Raw genomic sequence first — 19873 nt, forward strand, 5'->3', positions numbered from 1 at the left:
GTACCATAAAAATGGCCTATGATCAAAAACGATCATAAGGCAACAGGGAGCATTAACAATTTCTGTAACAGCATTTTGTGAGGAATGTTTGAGAGGTGGTGATCACTCAGGACTTCTGGTTCCTATGACTCTATTCCTCAGTTTAATTTTGTAGAATGGCACACCTCAGAACACTCTGCAAGGATTTGTTTGGGTCTTAGCCACTGAATTATGCAGAATATATGACAAATCTGCCATGTTCCCTGTGGTGTAGCTGTTATATCAAAACATTTTGGCCATAACTTTCTGTTGGACACTTATAGTCTATTAAAGTGGTGCAAACTGCTTGTATAATACAGAGCCTACACTTATTGGTGCTCAGATAAATGACGGTGTGTTGTGTGCATGCGAGTAAAATATAAACATGGGTTACTGTCGTGAAGCTGAAGCATGAAAACACAGCCTATTGGGTTTTTACAAGCTTTAAGCACCACACAGCCCTTGTGAATAGGAGACTGAACATTAGAATGGGAACGGTAACAAACACAGATAACCAAGACAAAGACTATGCTAATGTGATTATACTGATGCCATACTTTAGAATATAGCAGTATCTTCTATCACAATGGTTGCTATTAGGCCTAAGTGTCTACTACAAAAGAGAGTGTGTGTATGGGTGTATGGGTGTGTGTACTGTGATCATTGTTGAGCAAATGAGGGATCACACTGTATACCTCAGTTATTGCTTGAGAGCTTATCAGCACTAACACACATGAAAAATAAGCACATATATCAGACACCTTCAGTCGCTCTACAGTTAAAGGACCTGATGGATCAATACATCACACATATGTAAACACAAAGGAACGGGTGGAAATGACTAACGATAAGAAGCCAATTAAGAAGTTAAACTGAAACCAGAACTGGGCTGAGGACTGAAAACAGAGCATTGATAGCATCGGCGTGGGTTTCCTCCGGGTGACTGTCTGTGAGGAGTGTGGTGTGTTCTCTCTGTGTCTGCGTGGGTTTCCTCCAGGTGACTGTCTGTGAGGAGTGTGGTGTGTTCTCTCTGTGTCTGCGTGGGTTTCCTCCGGGTGACTGTCTGTGAGGAGTGTGGTGTGTTCTCTCTGTGTCTGCGTGGGTTTCCTCCGGGTGACTGTCTGTGAGGAGTGTGGTGTGTTCTCTCTGTGTCTGCGTGGGTTTCCTCCGGGTGACTGTCTGTGAGGAGTGTGGTGTGTTCTCCCGTGTCTGCGTGGGTTTCCTCCGGGTGCTCTGGTTTCCTCCCACGCTCCAAAAACACACGTTGGTAGGTGGATTGGCGACTCAAAAGTGTCCGTAGGAGTGAGTGTGTGAGTGAATGTGTGAGTGTGTGTTCACGCCTTGCGCCCAGAGATTCAGGGTAGGCTCCGGACCCACTGTGACCCTCAACTGGATAAGGGCTACAGAATGAATTAACGAATAAATGAATTTATTGTTCAATTACTGCTTGCTTCATTTATATTTTTAAAATATATATATATATATATATATATATATATATATATATATATATATATAACATATTAAATGTACCATTACTTTTACACAGGCCACATTTCCATCATGTTAAATTCAGCAAATATACAGTACCATACAGTGTTTCACACACACACACACACACACACACACACACACACGCACACACACACACACGCACACACACACACACACACAACACCTATTAAATTAATTACTAATTGAACAATGGTTACCAAACAAAAACCCTAAACTCTTTACACAGACTCTTGAACGTTCTGAATTCAGACTTTTGAGGAAAGGTAGATGCCCAGCCAGTTGTAACAGATGTTGTTGGTTTCTGAATGAATGCAGTATACACTATATTTAGAAACAAGAGCTAGGGATCCCATGGCAGGGTTTTAAGGCCTGGACTTGAATTAAGTGCCTCATATGAACTTCCACTCCTTTGTCAAAATCAAAATGTCATTAAACTTGACATTAAACACTCATCCAAGACCTTTCAGTGGCACCTGCAGGTCCGCTCCGTCCGCTCTGTCGCGGCTCTCTCTGCTTATTCTGTGTCTGTGATGACTCAGCGTGTGAGAGGGAGGATCACACATTGAGTCGTCATGTACCAGAGAGGGTGAGAAGACGGTAACGTCATCCCATATGCCCTCGTTATTAAAGGTCCGGGCAAACACAACAAAACACACCTGCGTTAGACAAAATCTCCACTGAGCAGTGAGTAGAGATGGACTGATATCAACTGCATGATAATAATATAATAATAACTGATAATGCCCTGGAGAGGCATTAGGATCACATTCTTAAGCTAAGAACCAGGAGTCGTGTAGACGTCGTTAGGTCGCTGATGAATTAACAAACAAGAGGAGCTCTGTGGCCAGAAACTGACAACTGATGAATGGCTGGAGGATCAACAGATGTGCTCCAGTCTCAGAGTGAACAGCAGAGAGGTGGGCATTTAAGGTGAAAACAAGTGGCCCATCTCTGTGGTAATAAAAGCTCCTAATGAAACCAGGGAACTCTAATATGAGACAGAGTTTCTCCCCATCAGCTTGACCTTGAAGCATCGGGGACAAGATCCATTGACTGGAAAGAAGCATTACATAACAGACAGAGTCCTGCGAGAGTTGACATGAGACAGATAATGCACCCTAAAGCATATCACTTTGTATTCATTAGCCTCCTCCACTGCATCTTTGCTTTCCTCCTTCGACTCCGAGCAGCAGCCTGTTCCAGATCGATGCCAAATTCAGTTTTCATCTCCTTCTGGATTTCCAGTCAAGAGGGTCTGGTTAAAGTCGCCATTGGAGAGCACATTCGCCCAGTAGCCCAGGCTTTTAAGGCTGGTGTTAAAGGTACTGAAGCGGAACGACTGAAATAAGACACGAGAGAAGAGTCGACACGAGACGACACTCGACTTCAGCCCCATACACAAAACAAACAAGAGGACAGGCTACATCTTCACTGCTGATTATCAGAAGCACTGTGGTAAATCTTCTGCATTGCAGAGTGAATAAACAGTTTGGAGAGCTGTGATTGGACGGTGTGATAACACTGAGATAGTCCTGACTCCGGCACATTTCTTTCTCTCTCATGTTCACTGGAGCCATCTGGAACCACAGAGGCTTTGTACAGAGTGGGCTTTGGATCAATGAATGCCCCCCGCTATCTCTATTCAAGCCTTACCGCATGTGAATGAAAAACAATAGAGAGAAAGAGAGAGAGAGAGAGAGAGAGAGAGAGAGAGAGAGAGAGAGAGAGAGCAGTAGAGGAGAATGTGATGCTCCCTATAGAATAGAACCTGGGCTATTTTAGGAAGTCATTGCAGAGTCCTTGAGTTTCAACCAAACTGAATAACTCTTATAATACCCATTATAATTACTAGATTTATCTACTTTATCTACCACTGTGTACACAAGGCTTGTATGTAACGACACACTGGAGCAGCTGCACATGAGCTTAAAGTCAACATACTCAAAGGCAAGTGTTTGCTAGAAGGATATATTTCTCTCAGCATTGGGCTGTGGAACAGTGGACCTTTTGGAGCGATGATGAGTTGGAGGCTTTTTGTACAAAACTAAACGTTCAACATCTGTCCTCAGTAATGTTCTCGTGGCTTAAAGTTTAATGAAATCTTCACAGAAATGTTCCAACATGTGGTGTGAAGATTTCCAGGGGGACAAACCTCTATTATTATTATTATTATTCATAGTTTATTAGGGATTTAGAAGTTTTATCGAAGTGCATTTTTCAATTCACCAAAGAATGAACCTTTATCTACTCTCGTCAGTCTGTCCTACCTTTTCTCTGATATCCTCTCTCTCTCTCTCTCTCTCTCTCTCTCTCTCTCTCTCTCTCTCTCTCTTGTGCAAAATGAACATCTGAGCACTCAGCAACACAGGATGAAACAACAGCACCAAGAACAGCAACAGCACAAACAACAAGTTTCCATCCAAAATGTCTGTTCTTTCAAAGCCCCCAGCAACCTCACACTCCTCTCCTGCCCCCCTGGGTTTACCTGCCAGCACAAGGGCTCCACTGCTGCTGGACCGGCGGAGCAGCCGGAGCCCCTCTGACCAGGACCGAGACTTGGGCAGGCGTCTGAAGAGGCGTCCGATGCGACGGGACACCTGTGTGAAGCAGGCTCCGGCGGCCGCAGCCTCGTCCTGCGCCGACCTCATGCCGCCGGGCGGGGCTATCTGCGGCCGGCCGCGTCCATGACCCCAGCTCCAGCTCCAGCTGCTCGGCCACTGGCCCCACAGGCCGTCCCGGTCCCGCTGCCGGCTATGGCTCTGGGCCGCCGTCTTCGTGGCGATGAGCTGAGGGCTGCCTGTGCCAGCCACTGCTGTGCCTCCACCATCGCAGAGCTGCGCTGGGCTTTTAGCGGCTTGCTCCGGCTCAACAACCCCCACCCCTGCTCCCTGTGCCACCCTGCAACCCTACCCTCGCCCAGTACCCTCTCCCTCTTACATACATACACCCACACACACAAATGACCCCCCTCCAACTGATCACAATCCACCTCTAACTCTCTCTAGCTCTCCTGCTTTTTTTCACTTCACCAGTCTCTTCCTAATCCCTGTTTTCTCACTAAATGCTACTCATCCTCTCTTTCTCTTCCTCTCTAACTGTCAGAGCTGAAACGGTTCTCCGTCTCTCCTATCCCCCTTCTCACTCAGAGCCACTTGACAATTCCCTCCCGTGTTCCCCACAATCTCTCTCTCTCTCTCTTTCTCTCTCTCTCTCTCTCTCTCAGTGTCGCCTGACCAGCCCTCTCTCCTGTTCTCTAACTCTGTGCATCTCTCTCCGTCTCCTCATTTCCTCACGCAGTGCGGAGTGCTCTCAGGCCGATGCAGCACCCACACATCCTCCTCTCTGCAGCGCGCTTTTCATAGCCTTCTTAAAGCTACAGATACGCACTCGCCTCTCTCTCTTTCCTTCTCTCTCCCTCCCTCGCTCACCCATCCTCTTTACTTTCTCCCCGTGTCATCACCTACGGCTGCTCCACTTCCTCCATGAGAGTGCAAAGTGTACGCGAGAACATGAAGGAATGTCTGGACGGACAAGTGTCCCACGACACATCACTCTTTCACTTTCTGGCTCTTTCTATCTCTCTCTCTCTCTCTCTCTCTCTTTTAAAGCTCAGAAACCATTTTTAGTGAGTGACAACATATAATAATCAATAATAATGCTAATTAATATAGTTTATTAATCGCTGTGTGGGGTAAAAGTAAGCAGGAAAGGAATAGCAATATCCTGCTTCATTATACAGGGCTAATGATACTGATGATGATGATAATGATGATGATGATGATGATGGTGGTGATGGTGGTGATGGTGGTGAAGGTGAAAACATATATGTCTCTAAACACTGAGCCAGTAGTGCATCTCAATGAACTCAGACAAGTACAATAAAAAGACCTGTATTATGATCTATGTTCCAGAGCTATTCCTGCTGTAACAGTGATGGTAATGATGTCAATGAGAGTGAAGGCACATACCCCTTAAAACCTAGGCTTTGACTGAAACGGCTCCCTAGTCCCTCATTGGTATTGCACTATTTAGTGAGGTGCTATTTAGTTCACTATGTAGCGCTAATAAAACACAAGTAAATTTGGACACATCCTCTGTCCTTTGCTAGTAACAAATAAACTCGCACGCACTGCCTTCTGGTCCGTATTCAGCTGATGTATCGAGCTCCGATGTTTAAAATATTTACAAGTGCATTGTGGGAAATTGTAGCGCCCTTCACGTTTCGGACACTTGGAGAAAAATGGCTGACGTATTTAATGGTGCCCTAAAATAAATAGGAAGCCATTTTGGTCACAGCCCTAGACATGAATGCATACTGATGACCTCACACATACACATTCCACCAGCACTTCCACCCCCCACACGCCTCCGTCTCACCACACAACAAGTAATTAACATGGAATTCCATTAGATTTACAACATCCGTTTGTAAATAAATATTCAGGGACCTGTATTAGGCAATGGGTTTATGAGTGCAAAGTATAGGGGCTTCATTTCCTTCTGCTAAACTGAGAGAGAGAGAGAGAGAGAGTGTGTCAAGGGTGACCTAATTATATCTTGCAACTCCCCATAGTTGTGTCACAGTTAGCTCTTTTCTTTAGACGGACTTTATAACAGAACACACTGATCCTGACCTGCTACACAACACTGTTACGCAACACAGTGCACAATATACACTCAATGTCCACTTTACAGAAAGGGCCCAGTACTTCCATTCGTGTCCACTTCATGAGCTTCACCTACATGGCCATCCAACAGTTCTTCTGGAACTAGGGCTGTCCGTAGGTAGTCGGTCCCCCTCTGTTATAGTCACAGATACTGCTCTCCTGGGAAGGCTGTTGACTAACTGTTGAAACATTGTTGTGAGAATTTGATTGCATTTGGCCACAAATGTGGTCAAGTCCTGATTGATTATTTATTGTTCGGGAACATTCACACCACTCCAACCAGTTGAACAGTGTTCTGAGCGTTGTGACTGCAGGTTTATATGCAGCGGCTCTGGACTGTTTCATTTCACACTGTGCTTCACTAAAGAGACAACACACGCTCAGTGTAGGGATGCACCGATCTGACTTTTTCAATTCCAATACCGATACGATACATAATAATAAACCTTGTGTATCGGCCGATACCCAATACTGATCCAATATCGATGTTGAATTAATAAACTGCATGCCCATCATGTGGCACAGACTTAAATGCACTGTTTGTATAAAATTTTAAAGATGTTTCCTCACCATTTGCCAGCTCTCCGTTTTGTTTGCGTGCTGGAAAGCGCTCTAATGTGTTTACGAAGCCCTGGTGTCAGCAAGGTCAGACATGCTAGGCTTCCTCTCTCAGAAATATTACAAAGAGCCCTTTAAAGGATGAAAATCATGAAAAGAGATGAGGATTCCGCGTTAGTCCTGCTCCATAAGTGGGAAAAATTGACTTATTTTTTTTCTAATGATTTAGGTAGGAACCCACTGTAAATACTGGAAACTGCATGAAAGTAAACACAGAGCAAAAGTGCTACAAAACTACACGATTCAAGTTACAAACGAGTTTCTGTGGTAATTCAACTGAACTGAAATGTATCGCAGGGCGGCACGGTGGTGCAGCAGGTAGTGTCGCAGTCACACAGCTCCAGGGACCTGCTCCGGTTGACTGTCTGTGAGGAGTTGGTGTGTTCTCCCTGTGTCTGCGTGGGTTTCCTCTGGGTGCTTCGGTTTCCTCCCACAATCCAAAAACACACGTTGGCAGGTGGATTGGCAACTCAAAAGTTTTCGTAGGTGTGAGTGTGTGAGTGAATGTGTGTGTCTGTGTTGCCCTGTGAAGGACTGGCGCCCCCTCCAGGGTGTATTCACGCCTTGCGCCCAATGATTCCAGGAAGGCTCTGGATCCACCGCGACCCTGAATTGGATAAGGGTTACAGACAATGAATGAATGAAATGTATCGCTTTCTTTGTACTTGCTGCTGTCATCATGTTTCCACTTCCTGAATCCATCATTTCAAATTACAAGTCCCATGGATCTGCCTAATTATCCAATACCCGACCCAGTTCATTTTGGGACTGATATCTCTAATATCAGATCGGTGCACCCATAATCCTGTGTGTAAAATTGTATGTTTTTGTATGGCTTTTGAGGCTTAATCCTTTATGTTGCTGGCATTGGAAGACGTACAGTACCAGTTGTTTTGATATTGTGCTTACAAAAATGTCCAATAATGTCCAATAATAAAATTTGTTAATATCAATGCTGTCCCACAAAAAACAGGTATCTCCATTTTTCTACACCATTTTAACTCAGCACTTCTCTGTACCACAATAAATACTCCTAAATGACAAGGAATAAAATCTTACATTAATAAGAAGGTTTTGTCATCTGTAAATTTACCATTTTGAAGATGCATAGAGTTTTCTTTGGACAGTGAAAATATACCATAAATAATACAACGCCTGAAGGTCTAAACCTTGTCCCACTCACAATTTCTTACTGGGCATTTGTGGCCTTCACATCCTGAAAACCCAATGTGTGGCTAGCATTGACTCAGAGCAGCTATAGAGGGCTGCAGGCTGAAGGATAGCTTCCTGTGTCTGTCAGGACCAGTGAATGGGGCTTTGAAAAACCCAACACAATATCTCTCCTGTTGAATAAGTGTTTGGACAAGGTTTCTCCTGTGAGGCACTGACCACTGAAATGTCCCTCCATGCAGCAGAACATATGTAAAGGACGTGTGGGGCAAGATTCAGCCTACGCCTTCCAAGAAAAGGAGAATAACAAAGAAGGAAATTGCTGAAAGTGGACAAACTAAAAGAAAGGGCAGTGATCTCAGAGCCCTACAGTGAGGAGTGAGGAGCAGAAGCTCTGGATTGTAGCCGTTTTTGCTCTGTTTTCTTTCTTCTCCTTTCTCATTTTTGCCATATTTAATCATCACTCATTTCTTTCACTAGTCCTTCACAGGGCAACACAGACACACACACATTCACACCTACGGACACTTTTGAGTCACCTATCCACCTACCAACATGTGTTTTTGGACTGTGGTAGGAAACCGGAGCACCCGGAGGAAATCCACACAGACACAGAGAGAACACACCACACTCCTCACAGACAGTGAGTCACCTGGAGCGGGAATCGAACCCACAACCTCCAGGTCCCTGGAGCTGTGTGACTGCGACACTAACCTGCTGCGCCACCGTGCTGATGGCAAACCACATATAACTGTTTTAATTCAGTTTGAGGATTGGTTAGATCCAGATTCCCAAGATAAATTTTCCCCATAATACATCCCCTTTAAAACTAAGTTTATGTGCCTGTGAGACGGATGTATTGGAGTACAGAAGCCACATACAGGCCTTTGCAGCTTAAAGAGAAAAAGAAAAGGCCTCATGAACTCTTGTGAACACCCAGTGCCCTTTGGAACACAGTTATATAACAGAGGAGAAGATTCCTGTTTATCCCTTTTGCAGTTTTGCAATCCTCAATATTTGGCCAAAGGGGTCGACGGAGCAAAGATGGGTCAAAGACCCTTGAAATATGAGTTAGAGTTTCCTCCTCGGCTGAGGGTAAAGCAGAGGACAGATAAAACCTACTGAGGCTACATGACAATGAAGGTTTGTCGTTCAGAGGCCACTTTATTAGAAACATTAGAAACACGTATTGTTCGACTCCAGCTTGTTGATGTGTAATAAGTGGTGGCCAGGTTTTAGACCTTTATCAGTGGTCAGTATCTGTCCACAGAGCTGAGGCTGGACAGTTTGTTGATAGTGGACCATATTAAACAGCAGTTTTTACATGTGGAAAAATGATCCAACAGCATGACTGTCCCTGATGCACTCTTCTGTAACGTTCAACTCCATAAACATTAGTGAGGCCGGGTGCTGTTGCAGAAAAGTAAATCCCGTATCACAGAATCCATCTCATAACAAAAGGAACTGCATTAGAAACCAGCCGCACGGCTCCGCAGCTCAATGCTGGGAATTAGTTTTTGTGTGTGTTCCTTGAATCACCAAAAAGCCCTCGCTCCTTCTTCCAACCTTTTAATTACAAATATTAATCTGATGTCTGACGACCGTGCGAGAGCCTTAATCCATCAGCGAGACGGATAAACGCAGTTGTAGTCCATCAGGGATTAAGCACAAGAGCAGACATCCCTCCATCATCGAGAAAAAGATGAACGCTAAGAGGGGGAGGGGATCCTTAAAATGAGCCAGATTAGAGCAGGAAGACCAGACTGAGGAGCTGGAGCTGGAGTGTGTCTGAGAGAGAGAGAGAGAGAGAGAGAGAGAGAGCAACAGACAGAGACAGAGAGAGAGAGAGAGAGAGAGAGACAGAGACAGAGAGAGAGAGAGAGAGAGACAGAGACAGAGAGAGAGAGACAGAGACAGACAGAGAGAGAGAGAGACAGAGAAAGAGAGAGAGAGAGAGAGAAAGAGAGAAAGAGAGAGAGAGAGAGAGAGAAAGAGAGAGAGAGAGAGAGAGACAGACAGAGAAAGAGAGAGAGAGAGAGAGCGACAGACAGAGAAAGAGAGAGAGAGAGAGACAGAGAGAGAGAGAGAGAGAGAGAGAGAGAGAGAGAGAGAGAGAGAGAGAGAGCGCACTGAGAGTTAAGGCTGATAGGCCTAGACAAGCTTTCGTAAGGAGGGATTTTGATGCTCATGGTAACAGACATGTGGCAACGGCAGCTGTCTAGAAGAGTGTTCCTGCTGCGGACGACCTGAATAAACCTCACCCACCTTACAGAAGCCTTCCTCTCCCTCCTCATCCTCAGTGCAGTGACTCAGCAGAGAACCAGATGAAAACACATTGTTCCGACTGGTGATAAACTTTGGACGAATACAGAACATTTGTTGTTATGTTTTAAGGACATTTAATAAATCTCTCTTTCAGTGCATGGGGACATTAGTCTGGGTTCTAGAGCTCCCACAAACGGTGAGATAAACCCAGTCAGTTTTTCTGAAGTCTGAAAACCTGAATAAACAAGCTGTCCTGACTTCTGCTGCTTCTTACATAACATGCAGAGGTAGTACATGTGTCCCTCTGTTTGTAAGTCTCCCCAGGAACAGCGCTGGAGCAACGTTTATGTGACAGCGCAAACATGAGCTTAAACTACACAAACAAACAAAAGTGCGGAGGAACAATCGTACCAATTAAAAATGGTGAAAACAAACACAGAGAGGAAAGAGAACTCCTCGCTCCTCACTCCTGGGCTCTCGCGCTGAACTGAGCTGTGGCTCATTCTCTTTTAAAGGAACAGATGCTGAAACTGGTCGCTTAGACGGGAGAACACTGATGTAATGTTTGTTCCTTGTGGTACTTTGGTCATAATATGTCACATATGTTTCTTCGGAGGATGGCAGGGTGGCGCAGCAGGTAGTGTCTCAGTCTCACAGCTCCAGGGACCTGGCGGTTGTGGGTTCGATTCCCGCTCCGGGTGACTGACTGTGAGGAGAGTGGTGTGTTCTCCCTGTGTCTGTGTGGGTTTCCTCCGTGTGACTGTCTGTGAGGAGTGTGGTGTGTTCTCCCTGTGTCTGTGTGGGTTTCCTCCGGGTGACTGTCTGTGAGGAGTGTGGTGTGTTCTCCCTGTGTCTGCGTGGGTTTCCTCCGTGTGACTGACTGTGAGGAGTGTGGTGTGTTCTCCCTGTGTCTGTGTGGGTTTCCTCCGTGTGACTGACTGTGAGGAGTGTGGTGTGTTCTCCCTGTGTCTGTGTGGGTTTCCTCCGTGTGACTGTCTGTGAGGAGTGTGGTGTGTTCTCCCTGTGTCTGCGTGGGTTTCCTCCGGGTGACTGTCTGTGAGGAGTGTGGTGTGTTCTCTCTGTGTCTGCGTGGGTTTCCTCCGGGTGACTGTCTGTGAGGAGTGTGGTGTGTTCTCTCTGTGTCTGCGTGGGTTTCCTCCGGGTGACTGTCTGTGAGGAGTATGGTGTGTTCTCTCTGTGTCTGCGTGGGTTTCCTCCGGGTGACTGTCTGTGAGGAGTGTGGTGTGTTCTCTCTGTGTCTGCGTGGGTTTCCTCCGTGTGCTTCGGTTTCCTCCCACAGTCCAAAAACAGGATAGGTGGATTGGCGACTCAAAAAGTGTCCGTAGGTGTGAGTGTGTGAGTGAATGTGTGAGGGTGTGTTGCCCTGTGAAGGACTGGCGCCCCCTCCAGGGTGTATTCCCGCCTTGCGCCCAATGATTCCATGTAGGCTCTGGAGCCACCGTGACCCTGAACTGGACATGGGTACAGATAATGGATGGATGGATGTTTTTTCGGGTGTTCAGAAGAGGTAAATAAACTGTACATTTCTGCATATAGACACAGAAATATACACATTTTTTGTGTTATAACACAAAAGAGTAAATTAATTATTAGGTTCTTTTAGGTTAACTTTTTTGGTAACACTGAAGTTGAGAAACTATTTTTCAACATGAGCAAGTGTTTAAACGACTCATTAACAACAACAACAACAAAAAAAAAAAAACGCTTTCTTAGTGGTCGCTTTATTTCAAACAGAGGGCATCAAACGATATCATTTCAAGTTTAAGCAGTGTTTAAGTTTTTCACGTATGGTTCTTTGTTGCAAGGGCTCAGTTAATCTGTCTGCTTTATTGTGAACCACACTCTGGACACACATTTTCAGTCGTGTTAACAGCCTGTGTAGTCTCCAGAGAAAGTCATGAAATGAAAGCATCTCTGGAGCAGCTGCACATGATCTTAAGCTCAATGCTAAGTGTTTGCTAGGTCAGTACTGTGGAGCCTGAGGTGAGGGTCTCCATGCTTTTCGAAAAAGATGAAAGGCCAAATGAGCAGGTGTCCACAAGCATTTGGTCACTGAGTCTACAACATTGCCTTTTAGCGAGAGACAGAGACGAGGGGAAAGACAGAGAGAGAGAGGGAACTAAAAGAACACGGACTGAGAAATGGAGGCACAAGGAGAGTGCTGTTTATGACATGGATATAACCACTGGCTCAGCAGCTCTCTCTCATTCACTGTATAATTAAGGGCTGTGAGTTAAATAGAGATGTGCCTTTACCAACACTGCCTCTTAAATACACCATTTCCCAGAATGCCACAGGAGCAGGCCACTTCAAAACACTGGCAGGGCTAAATACAGATCCTACATCAGAAGTGTTCTATTGTGCTGCAGTGAAAAGACAATACATGGAGAGGTCAGCCGTTTTATCAGAGAGATCCTCTGCTTAATTCAGCAATGTTCGATGAAATGAGGTGTAAACAATGTTTGGGGGTGGGGTCCAGCACCCTACACCTACACTTTAGGAATTATAAACAACGTTAAAAACAGGGGAATTCCCCCCAGTGTAGTCCGCTCAACCAAGTCATGTGATCACACAGATATTAAATGTCATTTTAAAAGTGAAATTAAATATAGGAACACCCCCCCCCCCCCCCCCCACACACACACTCCCCCCTCCATCCACACTGTGTGGGACTTTCCAATGACCTTTTTTATTAAAAAAAAAAAAAAAAAAACACAACAAAAATCCAGAGAAGAAATCCTCCCTTTTCTGAGACACTGGATTAAACTCTGAGAAATAAGAGGAACTCAATCTGTTCCGATGAAAAGGACTTGAGTTAAACAACTGGGTTTTTTTCTTGCACTCATTTACTCAGTCACACACACACACACACACACACACACACACACACACACAAAATGCTGGACACACTCCAATGTACTTGAGCAAACAGATTCCAACTGACTGGTACCTACATGTGTTTTGTTTCTCAGTGTCATTTTAGAAGTCACTGTGTCTAGCATCTGGCTTTTTATAAAATTTCTTTCATTTGTTGCTTCCTCTAAGAGACTTGCTTTCAGTTTTTCAAAGAAACCTGCAGGGATACCTTTCCACACCTCAGAAGTTTAGAATGAGGAACTGGCTGCATTTTCTGCTTCTAATGATCCAGTTTATTCCCTGGAGGGAGAGACAGACACCTCGGAATTTTATGACATTTTTTGCAAATTAATTTCTCTCTCTCTCTCTCTCCCTCTCTCTTTCAATTTCTCTTTTTCTCTCCATCCTTTCTCTCTTTCTTTATTCCTTTCTCTGTCTCTCTCTCTCCCTCTCTCTTTCCATTTCTCTCTCTTTTTCTCTCCATCCTTTCTCTCTCTTTCTTTTTTCCTTTCTCTGTCTCTCTCTCTCTTTTCCTTTCTTTATCTCCCTCTGGATTACACCTCTGACATTTTTTGCATTAATTTCTCTTTCTCTTTCTCTCTCTCACACACACTCTTTCTTTCTCTTTCTCCCTCCACCCTCTCTCTCTCTCTCTCTCTCTCTCTCTCTCTCTCTCTCTCTCTCTCTCTCTCTCTCTCTGTTAGATAAAGATGCAGAAGAGTAAAAACATGAGACTGCTGCACTCTGACAGAGACCAAGGCAGATAAAAGAGAGTTACAGTCTGTTAGAACACAGTGTTCTGCCTCACTGCCTCTGAGGCTTAGATCAGCTCAGAGTGACTTGGGACTGTGTCTTTATTTACTTTCCTGAAGATCTTCTGCCCGACGGCAATCAGGACACAGACAGCAGCAAGTAACACAGTTGGAGAATGAATTTGAACTTCGCTAAACTGTTGCTACAGTCCAAAAACACACGTTGGTAGGTAGATCGGCGACTCAAAAAAAAGTGTCCGTAGGTGTGAGTGTGTGAGTGAATGTGTGTGTGTGTCTGTGTTGCCCTGTGAAGGACTGGCACCCCCTCCAGGGTGTATTCCCGCCTTGCGCCCAATGATTCCAGGTAGGCTCTGGACCCACCGCGACCCTGAACTGGATAAGGGTTACAGATAATGAATGAATGAAAGAATAAACTGTTGCTAATCTGGGTCTAATATGTTGCTAGGTTATTGCTATGGTAACCCAGTTGATTGCTAAGGTGCATCAAGGGCGATGGAATGTTGTCCGAGGTGGTTGCTAATGTGCTGCTTGGGTTAGGGTTAACATACATTTATCAAAACAAATAAGCAGTTCTCTCCAAAAGCTTAGACTTATAATGCAGGGTGGTCCTAAGCTTTCTGTGATAGTCTCAGGCAAAAATGATGCACAAAACTGACACATTCAAATAACGTACACCACCTCAGTGCCTAATGATGCACGAAAAGGTGTAACATTTAAAGACCCGACATCCCCAAGAGAACTGTGGCTTTGATGACAGGAAACAGATCTAGAATCAGAGTGACTAAGACTGGTATAATTCAGACTAAGATTGGATCTGAGACTGGAAAGAGTGAATCTCCCTGTGTTCTTCCTGTCCACAGCAAAAAGGCCTTTAAGGACACGAGGTGTTTAAAAACGCTCTCCAAGGTGAATATGTTTTAAACGCCGTTGTCACTGTTCTCATGTGGACGAGAAAGGGCTGATGGAAACGTTGACGTCACACATTGTGCTGGTCCCTGGCTGAAATTCAAATAGTCCCTCACCCCTGATACAATGAATTACAGTCATAAAACTATAATGTATACATTCAGATATCGCTAGATTTCCCACTTATTCCAAAATAAAAATATAAAAGATGTTGTCTTTGAAATATATAAAGTACTTCTAAGATCTATTCATTCATTTATTGTCTGTAACCCTTATCCAATTCAGGGTCACGGGGGGTCCGGAGTCCACCCGGAATCACTGGGCGCGAGGCGGGAACACACCCTGGAGCAGGCACTTCTAAGATCTACATTCAGTCATTTTAGGACTTGTGTAGTGCACTACATAGTGTCTCTATCTTTGCTTTGTGGTGTTTTGATGTCACTCCAAAAGAGGTACTATCGCCCCCTACTGGACCGGCGTGATAGTGCAGCGTTTTCGTGTTCGTCTCGACTGAGATATTTTCAAAAATGAAGAGAGGAAAAACTTTCGTTTTTAAAAATAAAGAGATCCATGTGGATGAGGCCTAAGCTCTGAAGCAGAATCCAGAAGCCTCCAGAAACACATAGGGGCCGATGAACATTAATGTATTAGGAGTTGCATTTGTGGCACTCGGCAGAGGCTCTTATCCAGAGCAACTGAGAGCTGTAATCAAGTTAAAAATGTAGGCGAAGGTAGAGTTAAGGGTCTTGTTCCACTACAAATCCAGTTCAGTACGTGTCTCCAGTTCTCAGTATTCTAGCTCTTTAACTGCTCTCTCATTCATAGTAAAGAAGTTCACTGCGGTAACCACCAAAACTGCACAGCACTGCTGACACACTGCCGACTCAGCACTGCAGCACACACACACACACACACACACTGCAGTTTTCAGCTGCAGTACTAGCGTGAAGGGTCAATCCAGTAGTGGCAAGGTCAAAATCATCATGCTCTACTGTGTCCTTACGCTTGTGGACTTGTCACATCTGCCATTTCATGTGAAATAAAGAGTGCGGTGTGTGCTCATCCACTGCAGTAACAGTCTCAACACTTCAATGAAGTCCATACACTAGATGCTGGACTATTGCTGTGAGCATTTGATGGCATTTAGCCACATATTAATGTTAGATTCTGAATTTGTGGATCACAAACACACCTCCAACTCATCCCAATATTGGAAGGCAGTTCCACAGCCCCACAGCCCAGTGCTCTGAGGGGTTTTTACTCCTCTATCCCACACTGTTAGGCATGGTGTCTTAAGGCTCTCGTGCAACTGCTTCATGGAGATTTTACAAGCTGTTTCAGCCACAGATGTGCCTTAAAGAACAAACACCCATTACTAGCAGTGTCCACAGAAAAACCGCGTACCACTCGGTGAGTGATTACAATCTCTAGACATTTGTTAGAACTTGCACATTCATCTGCATTCGCTCGTGTAGTTTCATAACTTCATGTGCTATCTCCCTCCAGTAACACAGCACTATCCGATTTCATTCCCAGCTTCTCAGAAGCCTGATTGCAGATCATTCCTTTAAGAGATTCATGTCAGATTCTTGTCAGTTTTGAGACAGAGGCATCATGGTGAAAGAATGCTGGCTCCAGTTCTTTCTGGGAAGGAGAAGGAAGCTTAGGAGTGAAAGTGATATCCTCATTCACGTAAACACACTCACACACACACACACACACACACACACACATCTTCAGTAAGAAATAACCGGACAAACCACAGCTTTTCGGACAACTTTCACCTAAATGTTCTATACTTCCAAAGGTGTCTATACACTCCTCGTAATTAGGGAACTCAGCTACTTTAAGGTGGACCCTTTGTGGATACACGGGTTCAATAGTGAATACACAGCTTTTGGAATCTCTAAATAAGTGCATGTGTAATGCTAACCCTCAAGCTTCACACTGAAGGGTATAAAACCACCCTCAGCACTGGACGGTGGAGCTGTGGACCTGCGTTCTCCGGAGGTGTTAGAGCTGCATTCAAGACTCTTAGTAAGAGCTGGGAGGAGGGTTAGTGACCCTGAACTAATAATTCAGCATCTAGTGTATGATCCACTCACACCAGCACAACACACACACACACACACACACACACACACACACACACACACGTCAGTGTTTACAGTGTAAAAGCGTAAGGTAAACCAGGTAAAAGTCCCCTTTAAGGTCATGTGCAGCTCTTACGTCCCCATGGCACTGCTCACCACGTTTGATGTGTTTAAAGCCCCTCACTGCATTCACTAAAGCACCAGAACTCACAAATCTTGTGGTTGGATGCCATCAAATCCCCTGCACAATGTTCCAACATCTTCCCAGAAGATTAGAAGCTGTTACTGGAGCTAAGACAAATAACCTACTGACACCTTTCAGTTTTGAGTTCAGAAGAAATTTAGGTGAGCGGTTGGCAACAAGTTTTTAGTCACGCAATGTATTTTGTTATTGGTTAGTGGCTTATCTGCATATTCCACACACACACACACACACACACACACAACCTTAATCTCTACTGACTAACAGCTCAGGGGCTGTCAGCGACTCAGACTCTTCTAAACATGACATATAGTGAAATAGAAAAACAAACAATGACCCCTGCTGGGGGCCCCCCTCCACCTCTCCGTGTCCTTTGTAAACCCCCAGGACCTTATCTGAGGGGTTTGTTTTGATTAAATGCTATGGGACTGTGTTATGCCATGATTCAAGACACGAAAACAGCCCCCTACAGCAGGAAATACCAGCCGCAGAAGAGAACAAAACGGCCACGTGTGCAGTGAACCGACCCTCCTTTACACAACACAGCAATCAATCAACAATCAGTCACTGTCTGATCCCCGAACACACGCCGAGCCGTGACATGTACAACACAAATAGTGCAGCATTATTATTATTATTAACTCTTTTGTATATATTTACATTAATAATGGTAAATATAACTGTTGCAGACGCAGGCCAATGTAGGATTTGGAGTCTTTCCCAAGGACTTTTATTGTTAGGGATGCATCGATATGAGAATTCTGGGCCGATCACACATCACACATGTAAACTTTTATATAACACAGAAAGATAAGATAACACTTATTTGCATAACATTTGTTGTATGTAAACAATAAGATGCAAGGTTTCTCCTGAGAAAACTGTTAGCCACATGCTAACATTTCGCTAACAGATCCTTACAGAGACAGGTCACAGATTTAAACTCGTTTTTAATTTAACACGAATAAAATAGTAGATCTCTTCAAAGTAATAAAAATAATAAATAAATCAATCAATAAATGTTAAACTAAAACAACCCTAATGATTCTACAGTAAAGTACAGTTCTACATATTCCTATCTCATTACACACTCGTCGTATTTATATATCACTGTTATTCTGCTGATAGTGGTATATATCTGATGTCATAGTGCATCACTTACTGCTATGATGTTCTGGGCTTAGTCGGGTAAAGAAATGCCCTGTAAGTACCCCCTGCCAAGGCCAAACTGTTATACCACATCTATCTCCAGATAAACATCAGGCGACATTCATTACCGTCTCAAACTAACAGCATTGTGACTCTTCCCGAGTCTGGTTCCAGTCCCAGTTTGTTTCTGTAAGTGTCTCTACAGTGAAGAATTTCACTTTAACAGACTCTCACTGAAAATCTTGAGTTAGAATGTCTCCACTTTAAAGGAACACTAAGTAAAATCAGTGGATCGTCACAATGATGAAGCTGTTATTGTAAGATAAAGACGCAAACTAGTGTCCCTTTAAAGGTGCACGGTGTGATTTTATTTCATTTCCGAGTTTGTACCAATACAGTGTAAAATACAAAGGCCTCAGCAGAAGAGGAAAAACCTGTTCACAAACTGAAGTGAGGGGCAGAGCGGCTGTTGATGTGGTTTGCTGAAGGTCACTTTGGCTAAAGCTCTTGTGCATCAGTCCCAGTAAACATTGATTCAACGTTGAAATAACGTAATGACTGCCGTCTAATCAACGTTCTCTTGAGGTTGAAAATGAAAGTTGAAAAGACGTCCAAACACAGACATTGAAAAGACGACTATTAGACGTATTCTGGACGTCCATTGACGTTATCGATTGGTCACCACTTAACTAACTTATTAAGATGGATTTTGGACGTCCATTGACGTTTAAAATATGTCCTTGACGGACAGACTACTTTTAGACCTATTTTGAACGTCCAGGGACGTTCCTTGTTTACTGACGTCAGTATTCGCAATGTGGGACTTCTGGTGGTCTGAAGTAAACTACGCTAACACACACAGGCACTCAGGTGGAATCGTGTACTGCACCTTTAACACACACAAAACCTACACACTGCAATAGATTCATAAAAGCAGAGCTAGTTCACCTCTGAAATAATGTGGAGTGTAGTTGTGCAGTGATGGTGTATGTACTGGGGGTGTAATGACTGTCACAGAGGGATCACAGTGTTGGAAATGAATGAGTTAATACAAATAGTAGTGTATTTACACGAGAGGAAACGTCCTGTTACAAGACACACTTTTATACTGTACTCCATGTGTAAGAGGGAATACCCTTCATCACCAGTAACCACAGTGTTGACCTCCCCTCACCCTCACCCTCGCCCTCGCCCAGCCACGCCGCTTCACTTACGTGTACACCTGCGCACCGCGCTCCGCACCATCATCCCGCACGCGTCACACCAGTCCCGATTCACCGTGGCTTTCGTGGTGAACACGTGACCGTGTGCGTGACCCTCGGGGCGCTGCGGCTGCGACGGCAGCGGCGGGCTGAAGATGGTCCAAGCTTCCCTGCGGGATTTGTCGCTCCGCGCGCTCCGCACCACTTCCCCGCGCAGACGCAGCCGTAACCCCTCCGGCAGACCCCCGTCCACGAGCGCGCCGTTGTTGTTCGTGTTGGCATTGTTCTTGTCCCGGGCCACGTAGTCCGCACTGCGCCTCCGCGAGACTCTCCTCTTCAGCACCGGCTCCAGGAGGTGCCGAGCCGGGTGCTGCCCCAGCGTCACGGTCGCCATAGGGCTGTCGCCAACCAAATAACA

General features: G+C 44.8%; 1 protein-coding gene across 1 annotated transcript in view; it reads right to left on the reverse strand.

The window, feature by feature from the left end:
* rassf5 (Ras association domain family member 5) overlaps positions 1-19873 on the reverse strand; it is a 69352-nt gene that overhangs the window by 49398 nt on the left and 81 nt on the right. Inside the window, exon 1 of the mRNA XM_066672773.1 lies at positions 19468-19873. This exon is cut by the window's right edge and continues 81 nt beyond it. Coding sequence (XP_066528870.1) covers positions 19468-19849 — 382 coding nt within the window. The 5' untranslated portion in view covers positions 19850-19873. The remainder of the gene's footprint in view (positions 1-19467) is intronic.

The sequence above is a fragment of the Hoplias malabaricus genome, chromosome 5 (genome assembly GCF_029633855.1).
Source record: "Hoplias malabaricus isolate fHopMal1 chromosome 5, fHopMal1.hap1, whole genome shotgun sequence".
Classification (NCBI taxonomy): domain Eukaryota; kingdom Metazoa; phylum Chordata; class Actinopteri; order Characiformes; family Erythrinidae; genus Hoplias; species Hoplias malabaricus.